The sequence below is a fragment of the Bipolaris oryzae genome (genome assembly GCF_000523455.1).
Source record: "Bipolaris oryzae ATCC 44560 unplaced genomic scaffold scaffold_143, whole genome shotgun sequence".
NCBI lineage: Eukaryota > Fungi > Ascomycota > Dothideomycetes > Pleosporales > Pleosporaceae > Bipolaris > Bipolaris oryzae.
In genome coordinates this window covers 56,959-74,494 of record NW_006911419.1, presented here as the reverse complement: position 1 = coordinate 74,494, position 17,536 = coordinate 56,959, and the positions used below count along the sequence as shown (strand labels likewise).

The 17,536-nt window shown below is 49.8% G+C and overlaps 10 protein-coding genes across 10 annotated transcripts; 5 read left to right on the top strand and 5 right to left on the bottom strand.

The window, feature by feature from the left end:
* Positions 1 to 214: 214 nt before the first annotated feature.
* COCMIDRAFT_103491 (uncharacterized protein) lies at positions 215 to 1,147 on the top strand (the record flags this gene model as incomplete). The annotated part of the gene is made up of 2 exons (XM_007692862.1): positions 215 to 545; positions 606 to 1,147. 2 exons carry the CDS (start codon positions 215 to 217, stop codon positions 1,145 to 1,147), a joined length of 873 nt encoding a protein of 290 aa, XP_007691052.1.
* Positions 1,148 to 2,030: 883 nt separating this feature from the next.
* On the bottom strand, positions 2,031 to 3,989 carry COCMIDRAFT_7987 (uncharacterized protein; the record flags this gene model as incomplete). Its single annotated transcript, XM_007692838.1, has 3 exons — positions 2,031 to 3,117; positions 3,164 to 3,546; positions 3,597 to 3,989. 3 exons carry the CDS (start codon positions 3,987 to 3,989, stop codon positions 2,031 to 2,033), a joined length of 1,863 nt encoding a protein of 620 aa, XP_007691028.1.
* A 301-nt stretch (positions 3,990 to 4,290) lies between these two features.
* Positions 4,291 to 5,710, top strand: COCMIDRAFT_51464 (uncharacterized protein; the record flags this gene model as incomplete). Its single annotated transcript, XM_007692861.1, has 3 exons — positions 4,291 to 4,627; positions 4,675 to 5,383; positions 5,431 to 5,710. Coding segments are annotated over 3 exons (1,326 nt in total), but the record flags the coding sequence as incomplete, so codon positions are not given.
* Positions 5,711 to 8,174: 2,464 nt separating this feature from the next.
* On the bottom strand, positions 8,175 to 9,752 carry COCMIDRAFT_103472 (uncharacterized protein; the record flags this gene model as incomplete). The annotated part of the gene is made up of 1 exon (XM_007692860.1): positions 8,175 to 9,752. The coding sequence occupies one exon, from the start codon at positions 9,750 to 9,752 to the stop codon at positions 8,175 to 8,177; it is 1,578 nt and encodes a 525-aa protein (XP_007691050.1).
* Positions 9,753 to 10,188: 436 nt separating this feature from the next.
* COCMIDRAFT_103470 (uncharacterized protein) lies at positions 10,189 to 11,233 on the bottom strand (the record flags this gene model as incomplete). The annotated part of the gene is made up of 2 exons (XM_007692859.1): positions 10,189 to 11,072; positions 11,119 to 11,233. 2 exons carry the CDS (start codon positions 11,231 to 11,233, stop codon positions 10,189 to 10,191), a joined length of 999 nt encoding a protein of 332 aa, XP_007691049.1.
* A 376-nt stretch (positions 11,234 to 11,609) lies between these two features.
* COCMIDRAFT_103469 (uncharacterized protein) lies at positions 11,610 to 13,130 on the top strand (the record flags this gene model as incomplete). Its single annotated transcript, XM_007692858.1, has 1 exon — positions 11,610 to 13,130. One exon carries the CDS (start codon positions 11,610 to 11,612, stop codon positions 13,128 to 13,130), a length of 1,521 nt encoding a protein of 506 aa, XP_007691048.1.
* Positions 13,131 to 13,397: 267 nt separating this feature from the next.
* Positions 13,398 to 15,080, bottom strand: COCMIDRAFT_7982 (uncharacterized protein; the record flags this gene model as incomplete). The annotated part of the gene is made up of 2 exons (XM_007692837.1): positions 13,398 to 14,951; positions 15,003 to 15,080. 2 exons carry the CDS (start codon positions 15,078 to 15,080, stop codon positions 13,398 to 13,400), a joined length of 1,632 nt encoding a protein of 543 aa, XP_007691027.1.
* Positions 15,081 to 15,299: 219 nt separating this feature from the next.
* On the top strand, positions 15,300 to 16,367 carry COCMIDRAFT_103493 (uncharacterized protein; the record flags this gene model as incomplete). Its single annotated transcript, XM_007692857.1, has 1 exon — positions 15,300 to 16,367. The coding sequence occupies one exon, from the start codon at positions 15,300 to 15,302 to the stop codon at positions 16,365 to 16,367; it is 1,068 nt and encodes a 355-aa protein (XP_007691047.1).
* Positions 16,368 to 16,640: 273 nt separating this feature from the next.
* Positions 16,641 to 17,210, bottom strand: COCMIDRAFT_103479 (uncharacterized protein; the record flags this gene model as incomplete). Its single annotated transcript, XM_007692856.1, has 2 exons — positions 16,641 to 16,989; positions 17,044 to 17,210. The coding sequence occupies 2 exons, from the start codon at positions 17,208 to 17,210 to the stop codon at positions 16,641 to 16,643; spliced, it is 516 nt and encodes a 171-aa protein (XP_007691046.1).
* COCMIDRAFT_103515 (uncharacterized protein) lies at positions 17,209 to 17,424 on the top strand (the record flags this gene model as incomplete). The annotated part of the gene is made up of 1 exon (XM_007692855.1): positions 17,209 to 17,424. One exon carries the CDS (start codon positions 17,209 to 17,211, stop codon positions 17,422 to 17,424), a length of 216 nt encoding a protein of 71 aa, XP_007691045.1.
* Between the last annotated feature and the right edge of the window lie 112 nt (positions 17,425 to 17,536).

Below are 17,536 nucleotides of genomic sequence, written 5' to 3'. Positions count from 1 at the left end.
TATTCTGCCTTCACGAGAGGTCTNTATAGAGCGTTGTTGTCGCGGCATGGTGGTGGTTACGGAGAGAGTCGCGTCAGGTTTGGTGGGGTGCCCAGCTTACTGGTTTGCCCAGCTTACTGGTGGAGCACGTTAGATAGATCTGTGCTGACATAATCAATCTCGAATTTCTTGACGCTGAACCCCAATGTTACATGATATCCGACTCCGCATACCAATGTCAGTCGCAATCCCCTGCACGCGGGCCACCGCCCAGCGTGTCGCCTTTCGCTCCATACGATGCAAACGGTATGCAAGCACCGAGACGGTCGTAGTCGACGCCGCTCCTACAACAGCGCCTCCTCCGCCCGCCAAGCGTGAACAACGATTACCACGAGAGGATCTCAGCCAGCGCCTGCACAGGGCATTGTACCCCGAATACTATGGCGAGAACGGCCAGCCTATCGATGGAGCATTGAAGACACACACAAGGCGGAAACAACCGTCCAAACCGATAAGTGCAAAGTGGGAAGCCGTAATGAAGCAAAAGAACGTCAACCACACATTGAGTACGCATCCATACACCTTCTATAACAAACCCCAATTGCTAACCCCGCCACCACCCCCAGGCCACCAATTCGGCGTCCCAATCTTCAAGCAATCCGCACGCAACATCAAGAAAACCTGTCCTCACCCAATTGCCGCCGTCACCGCTACGCAAATCAGCACCCTCGACCCCACCGGCGCCCGCACCCGCCTCTTCGCAAAAGACAACCCAGAATGCGCGCGCGTTGGCGACATCCTGCTTGTCCGCCAACGCTCCGGCGACCCCTTCGCTGGCGTCTGCATCAACATCCGGCGCCGGGGCGCCGACACCGCCATCTTGCTCCGCGGCCAGCTCACCCGCGTGGGGGTGGAGATGTGGTATAAGATTTACAGTCCGCTGGTTGAAGGGATTGAAGTTGTGCAGCGGGCTGCTAAGCGGGCTAGACGCGCTAGACTGACGTATATGCGCACGGTGAAGCATGATCGCGGTAGTGTGGAGAATGTGGTTAGGGTGTATCTGAGGCAGAAGGCGGCGCTGGGGACGGCCGAGGGGCAGAAGAAGAAGGGAGGTGCGGCAGCGATGGCGGGGGGGAAGAAGAAGGTTGGGAGGGGGAAGAAGAGGTAGGTTGGCAGCTTCTGGTGCATGTGAACGGGGATTTGTACCGCTGTTGTACAGTATTGTATCATGAAATCAAGGGCCTTTATGCCATGTGCAAAGAAAAATGACTGTGCGTTGTGTGTGTATATTATGCTGTTGTCAAACTTAATTTTATGTGGTTGCAGTGAGATACTTTATGTTCGTTACTCCACCCCCCCCCCTCTAGATATGTTATCTTGACATTTGGATATTTCATATATATGTGTGTGTGTATGTCTTCATATGTTTACATCCCTTCCTTTCCCAGCCTTGCTAAACTTCTTTCTTTCTTTCTTCCTTTTTTTCTTCAGCGCGTCTCTATGGTGTATTTTATACTGAACTAAAAGGAGGACAAAAAAAGGTTAGGGTGGTCTCTGGGGGGGGGAGGGTAGTTTACCTGGTTTTGTGTTTTACTTGGATTTGGTGCTATTGATTGCAAGGTGTATGAATCGTGGGTATGCGAGTTCTAGGCGTATGAGCTGTGGGATATGGGTAAGTTGGAGGTATTTGTTTCGTTTTTTGTTTTTCGTTTTTCATTTTGCGTTGTGATGTTTGTGGTGGTTTGGCTGGGTTGATGTGATGTTCTGGGTGGTAGATAGGTAGGAAGGTGTATACTGGGATTTGGGGGCTGTAGGTGGATTAGAAGGAGTGAGTCAAGGAGGTGAGGCGGGAGGAGGGTTTGTAGTAGATTTTGGGTTGTTTCGGGGAGTGAGTGTTTTGGTGTTGTAATTCTTGGTGTTTAGAGTGGGTTGAAGTGAACTTGGAGGGATCCAGATGATTCCTTAGCATTGTAGTGATAGAAGATATAGAAGAAAAGAACTGTTGTGCCAACCCCCTTTTGGTCAACGAACGCAAGAAATCAAGCCAAATTTCACACACTCAGCTTCTCAAGCCTTTCAATGATCCCATCTAGCTGACATACCACGTCGTTGTATACTGCAGACTGCAGCCCCTTATTGCTCAGCTTGTTCCCGAACCCAAAGTTGCATTCAAGACATTTTTGTGCGATTCGCTGGTACTCTGGACCCAATGGAATCCTTCCATCTAGAACAAGTCTGCGAGCAGCGAAAACTGGATTGTTCTCGTCCATATTCGTCATCTTTTCTTCAATCGGCGTCCAGTAGGCGATCTCGAGCATTGCAACACCTAGGAAGAATAGCGTGGTGTTGTTGATACCGTAACGTGTTTGTTCTGAGATCGTTCCAGTGTTTTGCTGTAGGTCCTCCATTTGTCCGTCTGCTACGGTAGTGGGTCGTGATATCTGCGAGTTGAAGTGTAAGGTCTTGAGAGCTTCGACGTTGAATGAAGATCTTGATCCAAGATAGCCAAGATCTCCTAGGCGCCATCGCTCAGGAAGCCAGGGGGTGTCGTTGTACTGTAAAGTTGCAACTGCCAGTCTATGTGCTAGCTTCAAGCGATCCTTGGGTTGCAAAGCATCGTACATTTCCTCTCTGAGCGCGTCCTGGATTGTAGATATAGTAGAAGTTGCCGAATTATCCAGTTGCGGCTTCGCTGCTCTCTCCTTGAGGTAGAAGAGATGCTTGTACATGTGCGCGCTCTCCAAGTAGCCAATACATTCCTTTGCCGACTTCAGCAACCGTGCCTCATAACACTCTCGCAGATAGTCACAAATACTCTTTGTCTTGCAAAGATCAACTCCGAATGTGAATAGCGTACCAGTAACATCTGTGTTGATCTTTGTTGGAAGTGGTGGTGTAGGTACTTGGAATTGTACACGCCGAGCCTTTTTCTTAAGAGCTGAGTCTCTCGAAAGATCACAAGATGCCTTTTTCTTCAAAGTCTTGGAAGAGCTCGAGACGACAGGATTGAGTAGTTCGAGTGCTAATTCGGAGCACATATCAGCACTCTCCTGGATCTTGGACGTGTTTGGTAGTGTGTCTGCAGACGTACTTGTCGATTGTACGAATAGCCAGATTGTAGATTCTGGTAGTGGCGAGCTGAGGGCGATTAGCGCATACCAAGAAAAGCCATCTATATATTTACCTAGAAGAATTTACATAGCTGGACTCGCGACAAGATATAGCAAGGTCCAAGGTTACGTCATGGTTTACATCGGCATCAAGGCATAGTTTAGCGTCATGTCCGCAGTGCGCAGGCTGATCACAATGCCAAACTCCACAAAGAGATTCGTGAAGCTTTCGAGAAACGGTTTGAATCGTCTCGAATCGATCGGGCAGTTTGACATGTTGGATACAGATACCTGAAGGAACTTCCTGCTGCTCAATAGCAACAACTTGCGACCGAAGCGAGATTAGCTCACTGTTCCGATCTCGCAGGCTGTTTAGACATTTTTCGTATCTCGACTTGTTGAATGTAAACTTCAGCGGTTTGCTTAAACGTTTGTAAGCTGTCTTAAAAGACTCAGTCTACGACAAGATTAGCATATGATCCTAGTATGCTTGAAGTCAGGACGAACCGGTAACTTCTGGCTCAAAAAGGGATCAAAACCTTCCAGTTCTGATGCTATATCCTCAAGAAATAGACCGGTGTGTTGAATGATCTCCCCGCAAACGTCGTAGTTGTCTTGAAGTATTGCTCTCAATTGGTCTTCAGTCTCTTGGTTTACCCACCTTTGGTTATTGTAGTCCTTAAGGTCAACCTTTGTTTGCTTTTTGTTTTGAATCGAACCCAGTAATAACCGTACTTCGTTTAGGAAAATTACTCTTATGGCTTTAAATTCCATAAAAATATCCTCAAGCTCTCGAGTGCAGCGGCGGAATGTGCGTATCTTGTCACATATCATTGAGTAGGACTTGACAACTTCCAAAAGGATAGGTAAAATGCCAACTACTAAACCGGCTATCTCCATACCGGATATCTCCCTAGAGGTCTGAATACAAAGAAAAGAGAAGCATGGAAGAGCAATGTGGCAGTCTGATCGCGGCTGGATAGACGTCTTGCGAAAGCGCTTCATCATGCACAGCCCCGCACACTACACAGCCCCGCTTCAGCCTGATGTGCTGTCGATGAACAACAAAACAAACTATTTGAATCTTACAGTCCGTCCACTTCTGCGTACTGCACCCCTGAAGTCGAGTTTCCAAAACCCCGATCGTTCTTTTCACCTTCGGGCCTCAGTTACGAGCGACACTTGATGCGAATTTTGACCAATGACTTCAATCGCCTTGAGCTCACAGATAAGTAGGGAAAACATTGAGAGGTGGCAACAGGAGATATATTCGAGGCCAGAGAGAGACCATGGAATGATAGCCCACATGTTTGATACATGCCTCGGGCTGCTTCGAAACTTGATACAACACTCCAGTCCTACATGGATCAGCACACCTGGAAACCGCACACTCCGGCAAGGCTACGCCACGTTACAACTCTGGGAGCATGGCTATGGGGTATCTGAAGGAAGACTTGACGATCGCCTCAAGCGGTCAACGGAAATTCGACAAGCCACCGTCGAGATCCTGATCCATTTGTGCGGATGTTTGTTAGACGGTGATTCAAATGTCTATTCATGCAACGGGAAGTACTGATTAGAACAGGAATGTCGAATTTTGTCTTGCCGCAGGTGAAAGATGCCTCAGTCCAACGTCAACAAACAACAGCCTCAGAGCTTTATCGTGAATGGAAATGGTACTTGAAAGCTACCGATGAGAGCGAAAGTGAGGATGAAAGCGACAGTGGCGACGATCATGAAGAAGAAGACAATTTACCAACACGAGTAGATGTGATGATCCGCAGATTAAAGACATACATAAACTGCTTAATTGGTCTTGGCACTGCCTTGGAATGCCCAGCTCCAGATGAATCCCACGACGATGAGCCTGGCGTGGTAGGATTGGGCCCGCGTTTTGCGCACGACTATCACACTGATCTGATACAAGCGAAGTATCCAGTTGCTGATGTATATTTAGTGCAGGTTTTGGGCAAAATCAGCTGGTCGCGTTTCTTACGTATGCAGCGTGAACGCGACAACAACACCGCTGCGACGCCTGAGTTACAGGGCCTACTAGCACCCCTTGCCACCAAATCCACTGGCCTTAGTTCTGAATTTCAGGACTCAGGGATTGGCACTTCTCTCGCAAAATCACAGTCATCGTATGCGGAGTCGACTGTATCGTTCATGACGAGCATATCGGGTGGCGAGCGAGTCCGCATCCCACCGCTGCCAGCAGAAGGGGAAAATGGTCAGCCCTTTGAGTGTATCGCGTGCGCAAAAATCGTACGGGCAGAGAATAATCGGGAATGGAGGTATGTCGAACCTCACGATTCATCAAGCTTGTACTCATTTGGAACAGAAAGCACCTCTTTGGCGATTTGCGACCTTACAACTGCTTCTATCGTGAATGCCACTTCAACGCAACCGCATTTACTAGCCTCCAAACTTGGAAAAATCATCTAGAACTCGAACACAACCTTGGACCCGCATGGGAAGCGATTGAATGTCCACTTTGTTTGGATCTCACAGGAGATGGAAAGAGCGCCATCTTGACACATTTTGCGAGACATATGGAAGATATTGCTCTTTTGGCTTTACCACCTGCAGTAGAACCAGATGCCGAGTCAGAAACAAGTATAGAAAGGCCCTCTAATATCAATGAAATGGAGCCGACATCCCCAAGGGAGCCAGAACCAGCTCGATCGCCAAGCAACCCGCCCTCATCGCTGCATTTAAATGCGCAACCACGGCCACAACCAGACGTTCCACCACTGAACTGGGATTCAAGAGACCCAAAGAATCTACAGGAGATCAGTGATATCTTAGATATGGAAATCCGCGAGTGTGGACAGAACCCGTCGAAATGGAAACCAAACGAGTGGCCTGTTCAGCAAAAGATCAGAGAACTTGTGGACAAGAAACTCCACGAGCTTCAACAAGAATCCATCATTGAAGGATCAGAAGAGTGGCAGCATATCCGGGAGTATGTGGAGAGTATGGCCAAGCTCTTGAGTAAAAAGGCACGCGAGATACGCGAGCATGGTGCAAAAAATTCGGGTTATGAATCAGAAGAGTCGCGGGACCTACAGGACACCAGAGAACTCCGAGACGAGAAGGAGCAAGATCATGGCCAAGAACCGCCGGGCCGTGCTAACTATGTTCGATATCCCATTAAACGAGCCAAGCGGTCGTTCGAGGGTGATACTACCATAATGGGCGGCTATCTTCAACTCGAGTCTTTCGCAGGAGGCATATATCTCGTCGTTGTAGATCAGAATGAGCCTCATAACCAGTTATTAAGAGAGCAGCTAAGCAAGGGCATTGAATGTCGAAGGGCGGGAGAAGCAACACTTCTCTGTACCCAAAAGAATGGGACGGCACTATTACTCGATTTCCAAGATCCCGCCCACTGTAAATCCGTCTGGATACATATCGAAGAGGCAATAGATGACCCTATACACGCATATCAAATAGCCAGTACTGAAAAACCACGTGTACTGGCTTCCCCACCGCATACGAACCGTACGAATCCACCAGATCATGCACCAAACTCGCCAAGTATCACCAGTGACGATGCATTACTACCTGAAAGCCTTGGGGAGCCGTTTCTAGAGCCGTCCCAGCCCTATTTGTGGAAGTTTGGCTCAAATCCCAAGTCACCATCTCTCAATCCATATGTACAAGGCAAAGCATCACCACCGGTCGGAGAGCCACTTGAAACATCGACCCTCAGTTCTCGTCTCCGCGCAAAGCAACCTCAGGTGGAGGTCTCTTCGCCAAACGAACCTTCTTTTGGCCCGCAGCAAGACGTTGAGACACTCAAGATAGAAACTCACAGTGGAACGGGAATGATTTCCTTGATAACAGCTGGAGCAACTGCAGCAAAAACTGCAGGAAGATATGCTAAGTCCTGGTTTGGAGCCAGAAATGTCACAACACCGCCTGGCAAGGACGTCGGACCATCATCCAGCCAGTCAAAGCAAACAAAGCCCACTGGATCTGATTATCGCGATACGAAATTTTTTGAAATCTCAGGGACAGGCACATCGAGACGGTTTTGGATTTGTTCAAACTGCGGTGATGACACAAGGCCCATTTCTCAACCCGTTTGTATTCTTTGTGATCACCCAATGTGTTCCCTCTGTTGTTTATATGAAATGCCTCTAAAAACAAGATGATCTAATCTTCTGAGACGTATGCTTTCATGCTCCTGGTCAGAATATATGCGAGCTCTTCTATGTATAGAATTTTCAAGAGATTCATTATATACATTGGTAGTTAAGATAGATCTGATCACCTTTTGTTGAACTTATCCAAAATTTTCATTTCTGCTAAGTCTTTGTAAACCCCCTACTGTGCCCTATCTCTCAAAAAAGGTTTTATGGTCTGCGACACTGCTTTTCTGGTACTCATTATAGCCATGTCTCGAAGATTGCGGGTCCTGGCAATATTTCTTCAATACCTTTTGCTTGTTGGATGCTCACCCAACACATAGTGCGATATGAAGACCTCTCCAACATGTTTACAATGATCTCCTCTATGTCCTTCCAGCAAAAGCAAAATCTATTTCGAATTTTGTTAGACACAACTCCGTGGAAGCGTGTGATTGCAAAAACAATTTCATAGGGCCATACTAGCCAGGACGTTCGAGGGAAATACAAGACGCTTCATGAGACACCTCAAGATACACCTTGGATTGTAGTGAGACATAATTGGCGCTTTTAGTGATCACTTTGATCGGTTTTCTCTCAGGTGCTGTTACTATCGAAGCATCTAAATCTAGTTTATCCCATTTGACTGAAGGCTAGACTCTGTGTGTGAGAAGCCAATGAAATGAACACAGTGTATATCTGCAAATCTTTCATGGTGAGATGCTGGCAGCTGGCCAAGCATGCAAACATGACAGATGAAACTCTCAATAAGAAGTGGTAGGAGAGAATTAGAAGCTTTCTGAACATGAACTTGCAATGGATATCTACACTTAAATCAGAGATACTTTGTAATGAACTTCTATCAATCTAATGATGAAAATACCCAGCATTTTAACATGGCTACCAATTACTCCATTCCATCCGTACGCCCTCAGACTATGCCGAAACACCACTACTGCCTATCCACCAACCACTTACCCTCTGCAAGACTATCTTCAAACCCCTTCATATCCTCCTCAGCAAGACTGACCAAAACCTCGTACGCCGCCGATTCCTTCCCCTCTATATCTTTCTTCCTGGGCAACACTACGATACCACCCTCACTCACCCACGCCGCGCGCCGAATAGCAGCGGGCTGGGCATCTGAGGTGCCAGGAATACACCACTCGCGATCCACGCCCATATGCTGCCAGCTGGTAATGTAGAGATCAGGTCCATTACCGAACTTGAGACAGGATTGGTCGACTTGGGTGGGATCGGCGAGGATCTGATTGAATTTCCTGCCAATCCATTGCTCGTTGACGCCGTGGACGGCATCATCGATATCTGTAATGAAAGAAGCGAGGCTCTGGATATTGATCTGGAGGCGCGCGACGCTTACGATGGGAAGGAGCATGGGGTGCTCTACTTCGTCTTCTAAGTCGGTTTGTACCGAAATATTTTGACATGTGATGCTATTACCGCTTTGGAAAAGGTCCCATGTAGGCATCTTGGAGGCTACTAGATTTCCCAGGTAGTCAGAAGATGAGAAGGGTCCAGCGAGATGTTTCCGGAGATCGACGATGACGGCCAAGGTTGATTTGGTGTTGCCGGACGCGATGAACCCTGGGAGGCGGGCTTGAACGATATTAGCCCAGACTAGTCCTGCTAGAGAAGTGAAGTGGGTTATGTGTTTCTCTGTGTGCTGAGACGTGGCTTTGCTGAGACTAGTGATAACCGAACTTGGGAAGCGAAACATCTTTGTGACGACTTTGTAGGGTAGCTCATGAATTGCATTTGCTGAACGTTGCAGCACTTTTTCAGTCTGTGGATCAGTAGGCCCAACGTTCAACTTTTGTGCAAGGGTAGCGAGATCCCCCCTAGCAAGATTGGCATCTGTAGCATTGTCCGTTGTGATTAGATTTGAGCTGAATTCACCGTGTCCTGTCTCTCGAGTGTAGTTATTCGAAGATTTCACAGCCGCACTCCATACCTCTAGGATTTTCGCGTTGCCAGATCCGTCAGTGATAGCGTGGTAAAACCAAACACTCAGGACTAAGCCTCCAGGTATAAAGGTTGCGTGGGTAGCAAAAGTAGGGAGTGGACCCCTCTTCAGACTAGTCATTCGTTCTGCATATGGGTCATCATCGTCGAGCCCAGGATGGTTTTTAATTAAAGCGGGACAAAAGACCTCTGCAGGAAGTTTTTCTGCTAAGAAATGCGTCGTTTCAAGTGTGGAGTAGTGATAATCGGTGTTGGCAGCCTCATCTAAGTTTGTAGTGAAAATACGGGCCGCCTCTGCTTCTGGGTCTATAGGATCAGGGAAAAGTACCTGAAGACAATCACTGGCAATGAATGGCATATTTACCGTTCCAGCAAGGTAAGGGAACCGCTTCAGTACCTCCTTGAAACCCAGGCGGAGTGAATCGATGGCTTCATCTGCGCGTTTGTTGTCAGGGAAAGGAAATACGATATAGTAGCGGCCGTATACGCGGATGTGTGATTGTCGGTCGAGGAAAGACAAATTCAGCTTTTTCTCGTTTGCCGACATCTTTGTAGCTGAGATCAAGGTCTACAGTAATTGGCTACTTCTTTTGTCGGCCCTAGACAGTATCTGGGTAGGCTTAGGTGACGTCTACGGTATATGTAGTTAGTAACTGGGTGACTGCCCTGTTGCCACAAAGATTGAGGTAGGAATATCACATACATATATATATATATATATATTTACCCTTTATGTAATGGAACAAAGCTGAGCGATCGTAATGAATTCACCATGTCGCGTTTGCCGTTGTTGACTAGCATCGAAACCTTGCAAACAATGTGGTTGTCACTGAACTGCACAACATCGCGTTTACCCTGTGAAAGTGAGCTCTTGATTCAAAATCTTGTTTGATGGGCAACTACAAATAAACAGTAAGCTCTTTTGATGTTTCAGATGAGCAACTTGGAAGGACTGGGTTTTATGTGAGGACCACAGTAAAGACTCAGTTTCCGACACGCTCGAGTGCAATCATGTCTGCTTGATTGACATCTTTGCCCAACACGCCAGCTTTCTGCAATATGCCAACAGTCTTTTCGACGACTGCCTTGTCGACACCCTTTACCTGCTGTGAGAACTTTACCGTCTTCAGCCATTCCCTAGCGTCTTCTTCCGAGTAGTCGAGCTTCGTGATGATAAACTTAACAGCCTCTTCCGCATTTTCCTCAAAGTGCTTCACGCCTTTATTCACCTTTTCCAGCACATCCTCTAACTCTGGCGCGAGTGGGGCCTTGCTGCCGCTCTTCGGTGTGAGTAGATGGTTTGCCGCAACAATCTTCCATGACGACCAAGGAGTGTAGATTTCGCCAATGCGCTTGATCTCCCCATTGTCATAATAGCGCTTCGAAGTAAAGTGCTCCCACATAAAAAAGTCTGCTGTGCCGCTATTAACAGCATCGCGCAAGTTTTTGAACGTGTTGAGTATCTCCACAGGAAACGGAGGGCTATCGGAGGATGCATTCAGCCAGCCCTTCTGGTCTGCCAGCACGAAGCTCATCACATAACTCCCGCTGCCAATCCTTGAAACACCTACTTTCTTATCTTTCAAGTCTTGAACGCCCTTCAGCTCATCCCGCTTCGCCCCAGTTGAGATGGCCCAGCATAGCGGTGTTTCGACATATGTGCCGACTATTCTGAAGCCTGCGTCTTGCTTGGCAGCTTGTGCTTTGCCCAGTGCTGAGATCCAGCCTTCTGTCAGACCAACGGCAAGATCAATCTCACCAGCCTGGATGGCGGTGACCATGTGACCGGTGCCAGAAGGAAAAGGAATGAGATCTACATCGAGGCCATAGTGCTTCTTTGCAAACTCTAGTGGGGTACAAAAGTGCTCTGAGTAGTTAGTTATGAAGCCTTCCATATCTTCATCGAAACTTACCGGGCACAAAGCCAGCTCGTAGTGGTGCCATGGTTGTCGCTTTGATTGAGAACCTGCGGAGGGGTCGAGCTCTTGATGCGGCGGGGAAACGCGCGAGTGACAAAGTGCGAAGCATTGCTCCAAGACTTAAGTACGTATCTTGCCAATCGGAATGTTGACTAGCTGCCGCGAATTAATTGACCCAAGCTGAGCCTGAGCATAGATCCAGCGTTGAGAGGGGTAGTGCCGGCCACGAGGTCAGGTTACCATTCGTTAGCCACCACGGTGATCGTCTACTAGTCGGGCTTTCCGACATCGTTCCGACCAGCGCCGAAACCTTCTTCTTTCCGTCACTATCGCTTCGATATCTGGTCTTGATTACGACAGCGCTCCTACGTATGCTTACATGGTTTTTGCGGGGATACCCCGTATGCCAACATAGTGCCTACCTATCCATTGGCTTCTCCCTGCAGCACGTGGTGCGATATTTCCACGGCTCACAACGCAACGCCATGGCTTCTGATGGAGATAGGGTATTGATCAGAGCAAGGACAGTAGCAGTAGTCGGCGCTGGTCCTTCAGGTGTGATAGCAGCAAAGTACCTGAGGGCCGAGAAGGCATTTGAAAAAATTGTCTTGTTCGAACAGAGAAGTCGACCTGGGGGGATATGGATCTACACTGGCGAGCAGCGAGACGAAAACCTTTTCGACATACCCCAAACGAACCCGAACAAGGACTTTCAGAAACCGGAATGGCAACCCAAAGAAAAGGTTACCAACGGAGACGTTGGAATAAATGGCGCCGATAACACATTCAAGACTCCCTCTTTCTTATCGCCAATATACGAAACACTTGAGACCAACATTCCCCGCGGGCTAATGGGTTTTCAAGACCTCAACTGGCCATCTGACAGCCAGCTCTTCCCTACCCACGAAACAGTCCTAAAATACATCGAAGAATACTCCACCGACGTCCAAGACCTAGTTCAATACTGCACTCAAGTTACCAACGTCGTACCCGTCGACCCCAACAGTCCCACCAGCCCCTGGACCGTCACAACCAAAAACCTCCTAACCAACGAGTCCACTTCCGAAGTCTACGACGCAGTCATAGTAGCAAACGGCCACTTCATCGTTCCTTCCATCCCCTCCATCCCGGGTATTCAAGACTGGGCCGCCCACCACCCAGGTCGAATCACGCACTCAAAATACTACCGCCGCGCCTCAGACTTCACGTCAAAGAAAGTAATCGTAATCGGCAACTCCGCCTCAGGGGCCGACATCAGCGCTCAAATCGCCTCTACCTGCACCCTCCCCCTCCTCTGGTCCACGCGCTCCCAATCCCTCTTCAGCACAACCCACGGTGCCGCTTCAGCCGATCAGCGACGCCACGAAGTACCACCTATAGCTCGTTTCCTACCGGCAACCCGCGGTGTCGAATTCGCAGACGGATCTCAAGCCCACGACATCGACGCCATTGTCTTCGCCACCGGGTACTTTTACAGTCTACCATTCCTGGAATCCGTCGAGCCAAAACTGATTACAACGGGGGAAAAGGTAAACCATACATTCCAGCATTTATTCTACGCACCAAGACCCAGTTTGTCGTTCCTAGCGCTAAATCAGCGTGTAATCCCTTTCCCCATTGCGGAAGCACAGGCTGCGGTGCTGGCGCGCGTGTATGCGGGGCGTCTTGATTTACCTCCCCTTGCTACAATGCGCGACTGGGAGAAGGCAGTGGAAGAAGAGATGGGTTCAGGTCGAAATTTCCATTTGCTCAACTTCCCAAAGGATGGGAAGTACATCAATGAGATGAGTGCGTGGGCAGCGCAAGCGGAGCACAAGGAAGGATTGGAAAATGGAGGGAAAGGCAAGAAGCCGCCAGTTTGGGGAGAGTGGCAATTTTGGTGCCGCGAGCATTTTCCGAAGATTAGGCAGGCGTTTGGAGCTAGGGGTGAGGCGAGGAAAGAGGTCAGGACGCTGGAGGAGTTGGGGTTCGTGTTTGAAGGGGAAAAGGTGGAGGGCGAGAAATAGACAGGGATAGATGGTATAGATGGTATAGACGGTATAGAGTGTTGGGAAATATGATATACATAAGTGACCAGGAAAGCTGCTCTAGTGATCCCAAATTTTCGTAATACCCACCATGGACATGTACCAAATCAATCCCGTATACACAAAACATCTATCAACACGAGCACCCATGTGGTGAATAGTAGACTCCCCACCCCCCAACGCCGTGGCTATGCATCCAAATTCAGAAATCCATACCATCTGGATAAAACAAAAGTGGGGGGTTTACTATCTCCTTCCCTTGCCTTGGCCGGCACCACTCGCACCGCCACCCATTCCAGGCATACCGCCCATGCCGCCCATCATTTTCATCATAGCACCCATGTCCATACCACCCATACCACCCATACCTCCGAGGGCCGAGAGATCCGGCATGCCGCCTCCGCCTCCTCGCCCGCCGCCGAGCATCTTCATCATAGCTCCGAGATCTGGCATACCGCCTCCCGCTCCGCCCATGCCTCCTGCGCCACCCATACTCTGCATGCGCTTCTGCATGGCGGCGAGTTGTTGCTGCTTGTTTCCACCGCCCATAGCGCCCTGTGCCTTTTGCATGTTGGCCATGCCGCCCTTCATCTTCTTCGCCATGCCTGCCATCATGCGGTGTTGGGTGAGCAGTTCCTCAACTTCGCGCACTGACGTGCCTGAGCCACGGGCTATGCGTGTCATGCGGGTTGGCTGGTCCACAAACATCTTGCCGTCGGATTCGAGTTCTTTTTCAGTCATGCTGTCGCAGATGTAGATCATACGTTTTAGTTTGGCGCCGCCTTCTTCGTCGTCCATGCCTCCCATCATGCTGCCCAATCCAGGAATCATGCCAGCCATCTTGGAGAGAGGACCCATCTTCATGATGTTAGAGAGCTGGTCGCGGAGATCCTTGATGGTGAATATTCCTTGAGTGATGTGCTTCATTGTGTCCTTTTGGTCGAGCTTGAGTGATTGAACGTGCTCGACAAGACCTTGTACGTCACCCATTCCTAGCAGTTTAGAAACAAAGGCTTGTGGGGCGAAGCGTTCGAGATCCAACATGTGTTCACCATTACCGAGGAAGACAATGGGGGTGTGTGTTGCTGCGACTGCAGAAATGGCACCGCCACCTGCTGCCGCACCGTCGGTCTTGGTGATGACAATTGCTCCGAAGTCTGCTGCCTCCTTGAAAGCGCGAGCTTGGGATTCCGCAGCCTGACCAATAGTTCCGTCCAATACCATGATAGTCTGATCGGGCGTGACGGCAGTCTGAATTTGCACCATCTCGTCAAAAAGGTCCTTCTCTTGCCTGTGTCGTCCAGAGGTATCCACGATGATGATCTCAAAGCGCTCTTTCTTGAACTTCTCCACACCTTCAGCCGCCACTACTACGGGATCTGTCTGCGTGTGGCTACCATAGTATGGGATCTTTGCTTTTGTGGCGTTTTGCTTCAGCTGATCGAATGCACCGGCACGGAATGTATCTGCGCAGACCAGACACGCCTTGAAGCCTCTTGCCTGGTACCATCTCGCCAGCTTTGTACATGTTGTCGTTTTACCCGCACCCTGGAGACCAACAAACATGATGACGTTCGACTTCCCCTTTCTCGGCTTGAAAGGCTCGGCATGCGGATCAACCATCTTGACGAGCTCATCGAAGACGGCCTTTTGAATGAGGCGCTTCTTGTTGACACCCGGCGCAAGGTGCTTGAAGTCGACAGCGCGCTTTATCGACTGTCGCAGGTTCATGACGAGTTTGACATTGACATCGGCTTCGACGAGGGCGTTAGAGATCTCCTTGACCATGGAATCGAAAGCCTTCCGCATATTAGCCACCTGTTAGGTATTGCTGTTTTGTCAAGTGCACACCTTCTCATCGAGATTGGGCGACCTCGTGAGGTCTGTGACGGCGGCATTGATGCGCCGCCCGAGATCTTGAAGCACCATAGCGGCGGTTGTGTAGGGATTTTGTTAGGGAGATGGGGGTGCGAGGCGTGGGGGGTGGTCGGTGATGTTCTCGTGGTGTTCTGTGGGGAATGCAGGCATGGCGGGGCGCGCTTTGCCCTGCCGTCGGCCTTTTGGTGTCCCTAACGCCGATCATCTGGAACTTTTTTCTGCGACCGCGCAGTGCCTTTCAACATCCACATCTACACAACCACAGTCACAATGGTCAACACATCTTTGAAGCGGAGACGGACCGAGGATCAGCTCAGAGGAAAGGTACCCAAGAAGGAAAAGAGAAAGATCAAGAAGCAAAAGCACTACCACAGTTCGTCCGACGAAGAAGAAGGTGCTGCGCGCGACGCCCCAGCACGAGGAAGCAGCCAAGAGCCAGACGAGCCATTCCAGCCCTCGGGTGCCAATGCGACTCTTCCGGGAAAGCCAGAACTTTCCAAGCAGCAGTTGAGAAAACAAGCAAAGTTTGAGGCGAAAAAGGCAGCGCAACAAGCAGCTGCGGCCGAGGAATCTTCAGCCAGTGACGATGAGGACGAAGCAGAGGATGCCGCGCCATCGACGAAGCCTGAGCCCAAGTTTAAAGCCAGTATACAAGCGAAGGCGCCAGTAAAGTCTGCGCTGAAGAAGACGGCTCCCGTCGATCACGCAGCCCCACTGCCAAGCGACGCCGAAGACGACAACGACGACGACTCTGAACCTGAAGCCGACGAGTTTTCCATTGCCGACTCAGAATCCGATGCCTCAGAAGCTTCTTCTGTCTCTGAAACCTCTACCGCTGCTGCGCGCAAAGTCCGCAAGCGCAACGACCCCGAGGCCTTTGCAAACTCCATCTCAAGAATCTTGGGCTCGAAATTGTCGACATCAAAACGCACAGAGCCTATTTTGTCGCGCTCGAAAGATGCAGCGACAGCGAACCGCGAGCTTGCCGACTCGAAGCTTACCGAGAAGGTGCGCCGTCAACTGATTGCAGAGCGCAAGGCTGCGCGGGATAAGGGTCGCATCAGGGATGTTCTAGGACTGAATGATCCCAGCGTCAGCACGGAAGCGACATCGACAAAGGAGAGGGAGCTCAGAAAGACGGCACAAAAGGGTGTGATCAAGTTGTTCAATGCAGTGAGAGCAGCCCAGGTGAAGGGTGAGCAGGCCGAAAGGGAAAGCAAGGCGGGCATGGTAGTCGGCATGGACAAGAGGGAGGAAAAGGTCAAGGAGATGAGCAAGCAGGGATTCCTCGACATGCTCACTGGAGGGCAGAAGAAGGAGCAGATTGCTGAAGCATAAAAGCAGGACAAAGGATTGTTTAGAATGTTCATGATACCATTTACTATATAAGCGTTTTCCGAGTCGTCCTCTACGCCAGTGCATATGCAAGCAGAGTGTTGATGTTATACATGCTTTGTACCAAATGTTGTGTATGTACGAAGAACCGGAAAAATGCCACCCAGCTCCGTATCTGGCACTTTGGCTGGGATCATCAGATCATCAGATCATCCCCTACTAAATTTCACTCCGCACCTTGATCAAATGGGCCTAGATTCGATATGTTGTGAGCATTTATCTGCTCTCGAAATCGCTAGCTTGCAAGTTCCTCGTCATGCTCGGCAACCGCACTACCAGCCCATCCAGCTCCTTGCTCATCTTGACTTGGCAACCCAGTCTGCTCGTCTCAGTGAGGCCAAAGGCCAAATCGAGCATGTCGTTTTCGTCATCATCAGGCTCTTCCATCTTTTCGTAGTAGGCTTCGTCTTCGACAATAACGTGGCAGGTCGAACAGGCGCATGAGCCTCCGCAGGCGCCCTCCATTTCTATGTCGTTTGCTTGAGCAATGTCGAGGAGGTTGTCGCCGTCGGCGACTTCAAAGGTCGAGGAGTGACCATCCTTGTCTATGAATGTGACCTTTCGTCTGGTACTGTTAGCGACCGGATCTATGAGTCAAGAGTAGACAGTGAAAACGCACTCCTCCCCAGGCCTAGGAGGGTCGAGGTGACCGTGGCGGGGTGCATGACTGGCTGAGAATTGTCGGCTGTTTCGCAGCCATGAGGGACTTTTTGGAGTGGTTACTTTGAATTGCCGTGGTAGAGACGTGGCCGCCCTCTGCGTATGCATCCCTCTCTGGCATGTCATGGCCGCCCAATGGCTGGACGATGTCAGTGGAGTCGACAAGGCGCTTCTCGCGCCTGCTATCCGTCCCTCCACCAACATCCAGCAAGCTCGGTTCGCCGCCATTGTGTGTGTATGTGGTCGCACAATTGAGAAGATGGCAGAGCTCAGGGGGCGAGTGCGCAAAAGAGCAAATGTTTGCTGGGGTAAAAGTCGCAACAAACGAAGCCGCCGATAATTCCGAATGCTGTGAGACGTCGACGACGAAATGCTGGCAGCACAGACCGCCCCACCCTGGTCCCTCTCTTTGAAAGCGCATGCATCCACCACCAGCACTCAGAAAACAAAAC